Source organism: Nerophis ophidion, linkage group LG14, assembly GCF_033978795.1.
Source record: "Nerophis ophidion isolate RoL-2023_Sa linkage group LG14, RoL_Noph_v1.0, whole genome shotgun sequence".
Lineage (NCBI taxonomy): Eukaryota > Metazoa > Chordata > Actinopteri > Syngnathiformes > Syngnathidae > Nerophis > Nerophis ophidion.
Window position 1 is genome coordinate 49,121,940 of NC_084624.1, and position 12,582 is coordinate 49,134,521.

General features: G+C 46.0%; 1 protein-coding gene across 1 annotated transcript in view; it reads right to left on the reverse strand.

The window, feature by feature from the left end:
* Nucleotides 1-12,318, reverse strand: part of LOC133568788 (rap guanine nucleotide exchange factor 4-like) — a 60,600-nt gene extending 48,282 nt beyond the window's left edge. Inside the window, exons 1-3 of the mRNA XM_061920926.1 lie at nt 12,177-12,318; nt 11,940-12,085; nt 4,448-4,739 (exon numbers count right to left, since the gene is read on the reverse strand). Coding sequence (XP_061776910.1) covers nt 4,448-4,512 — 65 coding nt within the window. The 5' untranslated portion in view covers nt 4,513-4,739; nt 11,940-12,085; nt 12,177-12,318. The remainder of the gene's footprint in view (nt 1-4,447; nt 4,740-11,939; nt 12,086-12,176) is intronic.
* Nucleotides 12,319-12,582: the final 264 nt, after the last annotated feature.

The following is a 12,582-nucleotide window of genomic DNA, read 5'->3' on the forward strand; positions in this document are numbered from 1 at the left end:
TTATTGTGCAAGCTCTCAGGCACAGCTGATTGTACACAACTCACTCTTGTCCCATCGGGGTTGTTAGTTGTGCATCCTCAAGGGAGGGACAAATAAACACAACACTGTCCTGTAACATCTGCCATGAGCTCAGGGCCATTACAGCTGTGGTCTGTTTTCTTTTGGCCGTGACTCACTGTGGCATCCTCCTCCTGATGCCAATGAAATGGCACTCGGTCTACGGAGAAATGCATCCCAGTAGACCGGGTTAATGCTTTAGAAAGGTGCACAGACCGTTCCATTGCTCGAGGTGCAAGGGCTCCTACCAGCATCACCCCTCACCTATCAGCAGTCAGAATATGCCGTCAAAAAAGAATATCATTTGTCAGTTGGTTGTTGTCTAGTTCATAATTCTGTTGGTCTTTGAGCTCTGTGCCTGTCTAATTCAATCTGCCGCTCTCTTTAGTGTAAGCCCGATGTGACCTGAGAACTTGCCGCTTCAATTGCGGCCATCAACGCCACAACCCCTTCTATTGTCGTCATGACTGCAGAGAATAACACTTACAAATGCATCACCTTGCTGGACTGAGGCTACAATCAAACTGCTAATTGGGCCAAATGCTTGAGGGATGGGCGACATGGCCCGAAATCTGTATTGCCATATATGCTGTAAGCCTATGCCATACATCGATTTTAATGATAAATTAGTTATGTGTTGCAAAATATTTTTTAAAAATACCTTATGCCGCCCCTTTTCTTTAGCAAACATTCACACACCAAGCAAAACATGGCCAATGCTAAAGAGAGCGAGCTGTTTGTTCCCAAAAATATGTCAGTCGTGTCAGTAGTTTGGTTTTGCGGCAACAGTTGAAGAACAGATGACTGCACACTGCAAGGTTTGCTTAAAAAAAGACAGCAGCACAACAAACTTATTCCGGCACCTGAAACTGAAGCCTTCTCTCGAGTGCGGGAAATGCAACGAGGCGAACAAGACCCCACCAACAAACTAACTCTGGCTAAAGAGAAGCTCACTGTGGTGAAATCCGTTACATAAGGTACCATGTATGATGGTAACATGTTTGATATACCATGTATGATGGTACCTTATGTATGATGATACCATGTTTGATGGTACCATGTATGATGGTAACATGTTTGATGGGAAAGAAGCACAGCGAAGAACAATTGTTTTGCACATCACCAAGATGAATGAATGAAAAAGCCTGCTTTTATCCACTTACTGAAACTATAGTCCTCAAAATATTATTAGATTATTTATTTGCATTCAATTAAAAGTATACTACTACATTATTATTATTAACAGAATTTACACGGTTCCATCCTACATTATGTGGACACTCTCCATGTGACCATTATGACGGTTTACCAATCACATTTATACGGTTCCATCCTATGTGGCAGCCAAGCAGCATGTGACACAAACACACACTAATACTCGACAGGAGCAGAGACTCACACTATGAACACAACAGTCATCACAAACCTGTGAATCTGTAGGTGACACTGAATATTAATGTGTACAAACACAGTTGTACTATATTATCCTCAACTTTCATGCAAATTGTGCGACAGCTGATTTGCATAAACCAATAAATATTGTATTTGTTGTGCTTTCTATTACAGCAAGTGTCATGGTTCTAATTGTCTCCAGAAAGGATGGTGGAAATCCCAATGAGCATGTAGGGCAGGGTGGTGGTGACAGGACCAACAAGTATCTCTCCTCAGGCCTGATGGCACAAAACTAATCAGATTCTATCTCGTATTTCATACTCCGCTGTACTAAATGCCTTTGGACAGATATATGGTGCCATCTTAAACTCTGTCCTGTGCCTCCATTACTCTTCACAACACACATCAACACAAATGTTGTGCTGTGATGGAATGAAGAAGTGCACCACGAGTGACGCACAATAAAATCTAATCTCGCAAGACACACCGGCACCCATCACTTATTGCCAGGATGCATTATTTCAACACCGTCATGCTCACTTTTCCAATTATGAATTAATTATTAGAGTTGGCCAACTTTTTTTTTATTAATGTTTTCCTTTTTCTTTTCAGGATACTTTTCAAGAGTCAAGTCTCACAATTTTTGTGCATCTTTCTGGCATTCTATCAAGCAAGAGGTTCAACATGCAACAACAATTTAATTAAAAAGACTAGAATTCATCAACAAAATGCTTAAAATTGGTGTTGTAGGGAAATTACCAGAAATAATGACGTGAACTGTGGACTATTTGATTGAGTACAGTCTGCCTTTGGGGGTAAAAAGTACAATGTACGCAACTATTAGTCGACATCATCGACAATGTCCCATCCATCCATTCTCTACCGCGTGTCCCTTTTGGGGTCACCGGGAGAAAAATTCATACTTAAAAATGTGTTTTTGTCGACTGGTCACTCAATAACATTTTAATTGACGGACCGCCAGCAATGTTTTTACAATTAAGTAAACGATTACAACCAACTAAAACTCGAATAGTACTAGATACAAATATTTTTTACTGAACGTCAAGTTTACAGCACTTATTTGTCACTGCGGAATAAAGTAAAAAAACACTTGATCATCAGTAATATAAGCTCACTGTTGAATGTACAAATCCCGTTTCCATATGAGTTGGGAAATTGTGTTAGATGTAAATATAAACAGAATACAATGATTTGCAAATCCTTTTCAAGCCATATTCAGTTGAATATGCTACAAAGACAACATATTTCATGTTCAAATAGTTAAACGTTATTTTTTGTGCAAATAATCATTAACTTTAGAATTTGATGCCAGCAACAGGTGACAAAGAAGTTGGGAAAGGTGGCAATAAATACTGATAAAGTTGAGGAATACTCATCAAACACTTATTTGGAACATCCCACAGGTGTGCATGCTGATTGGAAACAGGTGGGTGCCATGATTGGCTATAAAAACAGCTTCCCAAAAAATGCTCAGTCTTTCACAAGAAAGGATGGGGCGAGGTACACCCCTTTGTCCACAACTGCGTGAGCAAATAGTCAAACAGTTTAAGAACAACCTTTCTCAAAGTGAAATTGCAAGAAATTTAGGGATTTCAACATCTACGGTCTATAATATCATCAAAAGGTTCAGAGAATCTGGAAAAAAAATCACTCCACGTGAGCAGCATGGCCGGAAACCAACATTGAATGACCGTGACCTTCCATCCCTCAGACGGCACTGTATCAAAAACCGACATCAATCTCTAAAGGATATCACCTATCCGTTTATATTTACATCCAACACAATTTCCCAACTCAAATGGAAACGGGGTTAGTACAATAAAATGTTTTAAAATCAAGTGGGCGGCTCAACGTCAAACTCAAACATGTACAGCAGATCATGAGCAGTAATCCTTTAACTAGTTGACTAATTCGCCCCCCCAAAAAATCGCAGACTAGTCGACTATTAAAATAATCTTTAATTGCGGCCCTGAGTGCAGTTTGAACACAAATGTTAGTTTGCTTGTTAAGTATAGTATTGAGGCAAACATAAGAGATGCACACCAACAAGTTACGCCAAACGACTCCTCCTTAAGTCTGAGCTTTTCTCCCTGTCACTCACACACACCATATGGTGACATGCAGCCAAGTTAGCACACCACACAGGCGCAGTTGTGACACCAAGTGTCAGATGATTGAAGAAGTGCCATCACACCACTACCAGGCAGCTACGGAATATTTGTTTATATTCCAGTTATTTCATGCACCACCAGAAAGATATTCAGGGTTGTCTTCTCTTCGGGGAAATGTCTTGTTTTTACTGCAACAAAGCAGCGGCGCCAATGCCTGATTTTGTCCGCAAAGACATTGTGACAATTACACCCCTCTCAGTGAATGCTACATCTTCCACGCAGGTGACCGTGGCTCACGTTGCTAATGGTAACGTGAGGATGTGTCATCGTGAGGTGTGAGCTGAATGTGTGGGTGTGCAGCTGTAGGGTGCATGCCTCTCTTTTGTTTCATGTATACACACTACAGGGATTAGGGCACAGCAGCAGCTGTTTTCCCTCCACCTTAATTGCAATTACAGAATGACTAAAGAGCATTATGGCATGATGGAATAATGAACAATATTAAAGAAGCCCTAACATGGAGTGTTTAAAAGGCACATCCACAGTACAACATGTGCATCCTCCAAGGTGTGCAGTGCAGTGAGCACCAACACAGCGCCACCTCTGTATGGAATAACCCAACATGTGGAATAGAAATCCGCCTTGACCATTCCTGCAGACGTGCACCAAGCAGGCTAAGCAGCATTTAAAGACTGCCTTGCATCGCACGCTCACACTGCACATGCAGACATCGCCGGTTGTGATCAATCACGCTGACGCGGTTGAATGAATCAGGCCCGCTGGGGGAGGAGGAGGAGGAGGAGGAGGAGGAGGGAGTGGTGACGGGAACCCTACCATCCTTCCCGCGAGGACCGAGTTTCACCCACCTCTTGTCCAGACAGCAGATCCACTCCGAAGGACACACATTAGGGGATGCCTGCATCGCGACCATCGCGTTATCCCGGTGGAAGCTGGCTCGTGGCTACGATGCTTCCCGGTGAATGTATGCCCAGCTCTGGCTACACGGCCCCTCCCCTGCACTCCCCTCCCTCTCTCTGCTGGCGTGGAGCCGCCACACACACACACACACACACACACACACACACACACACACAGCTGCACACTGCTGCTGCCTTCCTCTGCATGTACATGACTTCAGCTGCTTGGAGGACTCCAACGCTGCAACACAAAAACATGCTTTAGAACAAAAAATGCAAATAGCAGTTTATTATGTGTGCAGTTTTAGGAAACGTGGAAGGGTGTGTTGGTATTATTTGTGCAGTATCAGCAAAGATGTTAGTTATGTTGGTATTATATGTGCAGTATCAGGAAACGTGGAAGGGTGTGTTGGTATTATTTGTGCAGTATCAGCAAAGATGTCAGTTATGTTGGTATTATATGTGAAGTATCAGGAAACATGGAAGGGTATGTTGGTATTGTGTGTGCAGTATCAGGAAACGTGGAAGGGTATGTTGGTATTGTGTGTGCAGTAACAGCAAAATGGAAGGGTATTGTATATGTTTCCCTCTTGTGGTGGGTTCTCCTGACGCCGACAGATCTTCAGGAACCCGGTAGACAGTTTAAATCAAGTATTTTATTTAACATAAACCCCCGAGGGTGGCTTGCTTTCCAGCAATATATGTTTTTCCAGTCCGGCGTGTCTCTCTCTATGCGTCTGCTCACCAGCAACTCCAACTCCAACTCCAACAACGTGTTTTTGTCCGGCTGCTGCTAATGAAGGCGACAGGTGATTAGATAACAAGTCCCAGCTGGTAATCGACTCACCTGCCGCTGGCTTTGAGGCCAGTCCATACACACCCCGCTTTACGGCAGGCCCACGGCCATCTGCACCCCCGGCCTGTTGATCACTCTGAAGATGTAGGGTTGTAAAGCTAGATACCAACGGGTGATCCGCGTGTTAGCATCCTTCATGCGGTGGAGTCACTGGAGGGGTTTGTGGTCCAAGCAGAGGACAAATGAGAGCCCCAGGAGGTAGTACTGGAGAGCACCAACCACCCACCGGATGGCGAGGCCCTCCCTCACCGCCGTGCTGTACCTCGCCTCCTGGTCTGAGAGTTTTCGACTGATGTACACAGCACCCGGCGCTCGATGCCCCCCACCTGCTAGGACAAACAGCTCCCAGCCCTCTGCACGACACGTCAGACTGCAAAGAGAACGGCAGAGTAAAGTTAGGCCTGTGCAGGAACGGCTTCTCGCAGAGGGCCTTCTTCACCCTCACGAACGCCTGCTGGCACTGCTCTGTCCACCGGACCAGATCTGGAGCACCATTTCGGGTGAGGTCAGTTAGTGGGCTGGTCAGGTCCGCAAACCGGGGGATGAACCCTCCGGTAGTAACCCGCCAGTTCCAAAAACTGCCTAACCTCTTGTTTTGTCTTAGGAGTCGGGCAGGCCGCAATTGCTGTTGTTTTGTCTATTTGCGGGCGCACCTCTCCTCCTCCCAAGTGGTACCCCAGATACAGTACCTCCCTCTGGCCAACCGCGTACATCGCTGGGTTGGCGGTGAGCCCCGCACCTCTCAGTGACTACAGCATCGCCCCCACTCTCTGCATATGCTCCGCCCAGCGGTCACTCTGGATGATGACATCATCCAGGTAGTCGGCAGCATATGCAGCATTGGGACACAGCACCCGGTCCATGAGGCACTGGAACGTGGCGGGCGCACCAAACCAGCCCGAAAAGTAGTCACAAATTGGTATGATCCTTCTGAAATGGAGAATGCCGTTTTTTCTTTGGACTTTGGAGACAAGAGAATCTGCCAGTAGCCCTTGGTCAAATCCAGTGTCGTGAAAAAACGAGCAGTGCCCATCCGATCCAGGAGCTCGTCGACCCGAGGCATTGGGTAGGCGTCAAAACTTGACACTTCGTTTACCTTGCGGTAATCCATACAGAACTGCACGGACCCATTCTTCTTCCCTACTAGAATTATGGGGCTGCACCACACACGGTGTGAGTCTTCTATTAGCCCTAACTCCAGCATAGATTTTAATTCTTGCCGAAGCACTTTGCATTTATGTTCGGGCAGTTTATAGGGCCGAAACCGCACCGTCAAACCCGGGCTGGTCTCAATATGATCCTGGAAGAGGTTCGTGCGGCCGGGCCGTGAAGACAAAACATTAGAAAAGCGTTTCTGCAGCCTTGCAACATCTTCTTTCTGTGATGGTGTAAGGTGATTATCACAGAGGAGAAGGAAGGGCTGGGCTGAGCGCGGGACCTCCAGTCTGAGCTCTTCCCTCTCCTTGACCGCCGTCACCATGGAAACAAGCTCCGCCTCTGTCAATGCTTTCAGGAGGTGGAGGTGGTAAACTTGGGTGTCCGGCCAAGGGGTGAAAGTGCGCCACCTGGAAAACAATTTCCCAACCGCATTTCGGCACCAACAACTGGGTGATTTCCTCTCCTGTTTGAGTGTGACTATTCACTGTGTATATTCTATCTCTGATTAACCGCGCAGATATTCCCCTCTCCTAACGGTCGTGAACGCACCCCAGCACACTGCGTCACTTACTCGTCAATCCCCGCCCAATTTGTAGCCAGGATTAAGGGGTGCGAAAGGTGTGCACTTACAGCAACCTTGACACTGTATTTTTGTTTGTTGCACCGGCAATACCCACCAGCACCACGGGGTATTCTTGCACATCCCCATGAACACATCTAATTTTCACCCGTGCTGCCTGCCTCAAAGCCAGGTTCTGGTGGATCATGGAGTGCTCACAGCCCGAGTCCACCATCGCCTGGTGTGTACTCCCTTGTAACCTTACCAGAATACAGTACATCTTACCTGGGTCGGGGGAGGGTGCCGGAGGGCCGACAACCCGGATCACCTGCCTCCCCTCCAAGCGCAGGGGGCTCTGACGCACGTGACCGGGCTGCCTACGCCTCCAGCACGCCTGCCCAGGCATTTGAGGGGCCATCTGCGCGGGAAGTACTGTATCCACAGCAGCCAGGACCTGCAAGGAAGGACAAGGCTGTTTAAAAGTTCTGTTTGGCGCAACCCGCGCAGCGCCGGTACTGGGCGGGTCGGGACCTGCAAAACAGACAACAAACAGAAGAGTCAGTTGTGCCGTGCCGCCTTCTCTTGGGGCGTGCGTGGCCTGCGCGGTGCCGGCCCTGGACGCCTCCATAGTCTTCTCCCTCCGCGCCTCGCGGTGCACCGCCAAATGATCTCCCTCCCACGTTACTGCAGCTGCCAAGTCTTGGGGCCGGTGGTATCAGACCTAGGCCGTTGTCCGCGCCGGGATCACCTCCGAGAACTGCTCCAAGACGACCAGCTCCACCATCCGGCCGTCGCTGTCCCCCGGGTGCAGCTAGTGTGTCACCAGATACCGCAGCTGCTTCCCTACCACGAACGGGCGGTCCTCTGGTCCCAGGCGCAGCGCTCAGAACCGGGGTAGGTGGTCCTCCGTGGTGCAGTCGGTCCGGTCCAGCACCGCCCGCTTCAGGTGCGGGAAGTGCATGCAGGAGGCCGCCGGTAGGCTAAGCGCCCCCCGCTGCAACCCGCCAGTAGTCGCACACCCCATTCTTCCTCGGGCCATCTGCACGCCGCCGCCGTGACCTCGAAGATGTCGAGGAACACCTGGGGTTCTTCTGCCTTCGTCATCCGCTGCACGGAGATGGCCGCTGATGTCGACGGCCCCGCTCCGCCAGCAATTGTAGTATGTGACTCTGCTGGGCTACCTGGAGTCGGACCATCTCTAATTGCTGCTGGCTCGCCACTGTCACCTCTGCAGGTATCCGTGCCAACGCTGCCAGGGGGTCGGGTGCTTCCATCAACAGCACGTCTGGTACGATGGGCGCCAGATGTAGAGTTTTCCCTCTTGTGGTGGGTTCTAATGACACCGACAGATCTTTGGGAGTCCGGTAGACAGTTTAAATCAAGTCTTTAATTTGACATAAACCCCCGGGGGTGGCTTGCTTTCCAGCAATATATGTTTTTCCATTCCGGCGTACCTCTCTCTAGGCGTCTGCTCACAAGCAACTCCAACTCCAACAACTGATGCTAGTAAAGGCGACAGGTGATTAATTAACAAATCCCAGCTGGGCAATCTACCCACCTGCCGCTGGCTTCGAGGCCGGTCCTTACACACCCCGCGCCGCGGCAGGCCCGCAGGCCAGGCCCCCCTCCAAAAGGTATGTGGGTATTATGTGTGCAGTATCAGGAAACATGGAAGGGTATGTGGGTATTATGTGTGCAGTATCAGGAAACATGGAAGGGTATGTGGGTATCATGGGTGCATTATCAGGAAACATGGAAGGGTATGTGGGTATTATGTGTGCAGTATCAGGAAACATGGAAGGGTATGTGGGTATTATGTGTGCAGTATCAGGAAACATGGAAGGGTATGTGGGTATTATGGGTGCATTATCAGGAAACATGGAAGGGTATGTGGGTATTATGGGTGCATTATCAGGAAACATGGAAGGGTATGTGGGTATTATGTGTGCAGTATCAGGAAACATGGAAGGGTATGTGGGTATTATGGGTGCATTATCAGGAAACATGGAAGGGTATGTGGGTATTATGGGCGCATTATCAGGAAACATGGAAGGGTATGTGGGTATTATGGGTGCAGTATCAGGAAACATGGAAGGGTATGTGGGTATTATGGGTGCATTATCAGGAAACATGGAAGGGTATGTGGGTATTATGTGTGCAGTATCAGGAAACATGGAAGGGTATGTGGGTATTATGTGTGCAGTATCAGGAAACATGGAAGGGTATGTGGGTATTATGGGTGCAGTATCAGGAAACATGGAAGGGTATGTGGGTATTATGGGTGCATTATCAGCTTGTGTTGCAGTGACAGCCATCCTGGGGTATTTTGTTGACATAGTTGCTTGCAGGGATGGAGTGAATAGTTTGTTCATTAATAGAAGTTAAACAATGGTTCTGTCAATAAGTGGAGCAAAGACAGCAAAAACATCAACATTATATTTTTAGTCACTCCAGAAAAATGACCAAAATATCATAAATCAGCCTAAATGACGTAAGAATGCAAGTGGATCAACATTCATATTTGCTTTGTACGAATGTGTTATCAATCAATAAGAAGTGTGTTTGTATAGCCCCTCATCACAAGTGCTGTGCAAACTATAACGACATCCCCTGGTCTGAGCCCACATGTGGGCAAGGGAAAACTCCAAAAGTCTGAAATGGGAAAAGGAAGAAACCTTGGGACCCTCCTCCTGATTAACCGACTGCCATGGATGCCAAGTGGGTATATTTTTATGATCATGTGAGAGTCCAGTCCTTAGGAAGGCTTCATTTATGGCATAGAGGAGTGGTCCACCTCAGAACACCACTTAGCACAGCTAGTGTCCTCCAGACTGGTACCTCTCCAGGGACAGAGTCTATTTAAAAGCGAGAGGTTCAATCCGGCTCCTGAGATGAGTTAGCTAAGTGTAAAATTCAGCTGCATTTTTAAGCTAAACAAACTGCTGTTCAAAATTTGTCCACTGGATGTTGCAATAACTATTCTGTTAGGCAAGCAAATAGTTAATACAATAAAGAGGTGTGTGTGTATATATATATATATATATATATATATATATATATATATATATATATATATATAAGCTCATGGTGAGAATGCCAAAAGTGTGCAAAGCAGTAATCAGAGCAAAGGGTGGCTATTTTGAAGAAACTAGAATACAAAACATTCCATTTTTTTGGAATGTTTTGTATTCTAGTTCCTTCAAAATAGCCACCCTTTGCTCTGATTACTGCTTTGCACACTTTTGGCATTCTCACCATGAGCTAGAATACAAAACATATTTTCAGTTATTTCACCTTTTTGTGTTGGTTACATAACTCCACTTGTGTTCATTCATAGTTTTGATGTGACAATCTACAATGTAAATAGTCATGAAAACACATTGAATGAGGTGTGTCCAAACTTTTGGCCTGTACTGTAACACACACACACACACACACACACACACACACACACACACACACACACAGAATTTAGGCCATATCACGCATGTCTAATGGTTGTTGTGTTACTGTGTTATTTCTGTTTACTATATAGTTATTTATTCTATGCCAGAGGTTTCCAAAGTGTGCCACCAGTGGGCAGGCACCAGAAAACCTTAGCAGAGGTGTAGCGGCTAGATAAAAATAAAGAAAATATCTACAAACCTTCAAAGCAAACTTGTAAAATGCAAAATTCATAGATTTTTACCTCATGCAGACGCCCTAAACCGTGTTGGGGTGATCAGAAAAAGCCACAAAAAATGCTCCTGATAGTCAGTTTTCGGGTGAGGAAGGGAGGTCACACCCAAATTGTAACCCCCGGGAAGGGGATCCCCGTACTTCACTTTGATAACTCTTGTTCCATTTATCAACACCTTACTCAAGCTGTTCTAAAAACAAGCTTGCAATACAGCCATTTCAGCACTCGGTGGCAGTATCATTGAATCAGAATTTCTCACACTGCTTTCCTGCAACTTAATAGCAGAAGTCTGGTTTTGCTCATTTAAATACTGAATTGTGTGTTCATCTTTTGAGAGAGTGCGAGTGTCATTCCCTGGACGAGCAGACAAACTGAGTATGGCTGAGGGAACAGATAAGCATATGGGGGAGTGACATGGCACAAGGTCTCTCACACACACACATTATATCGTGACTCGTCACACAGAGGAGAGCCTGGCCTTCTCCCAAAAAGATGACATAATGAAGCATTCATTTCATATAAGCTGATAAGAAATATTACAGACCAAAAAATATACCCAATAACAAAGATGACGGTCATGTTAAGTTTTTGCATCTTACCGTTTTGTTCTTTTATCCTTTACGTGGATGATTTCCAATGAAAGAAGGTATTGTGCAGCCAGCCCAACAGGAGAAGCTGATTGTTTGCACCTGGAGTTGTGGCAGCCAATCCAGAGAGCGCTTAGAAAGTCAGCCGACACGCCATCTTAAACAGCGTGACGTGGGTCATACCTCAGTAGCTATTGCCGCGTCTAGTAGACACATTTAGAACGGCAGTTTCTTTCATGAAAAAAATTGCAGCACATTTTTATAGTTAGCAAAGTCATCTTGTTGATTAAACCTATAAGTATTCCAAAGTAAATGTGTTTTCTGTTCAGATGTTTGGGAAGCGATTATTTGCATTTACATTATTACTTGAAGTAATAATTGCGTCGGCTATTTTCAATTCTGTCTTTGTCCGATTAACGAAACCCGAGATACTCCTGTATGTACATTCATTTTGTTCAGGAGTTTATACTCCATGTCAAAAACACCTCAGCAACAATCATCTGTTATTTTGGTTGTTATTGACTAAGTGTGCATTTATTAGCTCTGAAATCTAGTTTTGTTCTTCTTTTAATACTTCTATTACCTTCCCTCCGTACCCTCACCTCATTTTGACGAGGGCTTCTTCATTGGCCACTATTTATATCAAGTAGGCCTTATCACCACCTGGGACCATGGTCTCCATTCTCCCATCAGATCCAGGTCACAGCCAGTGAAGCGTTCAGCTTCATGTGTGATCAGTCGGGTCCATCTGGCATACAACAGAGACACAAATACAGCACACACACACACACACACACAGCAGGTACTTCATCGCTGCATCACGCACTATCTGCACTCACCTGCAACCTGCCCTCAGGTATGTTTCAGGGGCTGAGGGTGACGGGTCAAATGCAGAGGATAATCTCACCACACCGAGTGTGTGTGTGTGACAATCATTGCTACTTTTTGTTCCCAATCGCCCACTGAGGACCTCAGTTGATGAGGAGGAGGAGCAGAGCACCGGCATGACGCTGCAACACCCGTAAAGGTAAGTGGAGAAAAGCCTTACGTTACAATATGTCAAAACATTTGAAAATGAATTTTGTCTTTGCAACCTTACTATTGGCTTATATTCATAAATGTAAGTTTCTCAATACTCGACCTGTATTTTGTGCCTTTGAAAAAGAATTAGAAATTGACTTTAAAACGCTTCCTACCTCTGACAACCAAAAACCTGTGAAAACTATGATGCTGTGCTCCAAATTA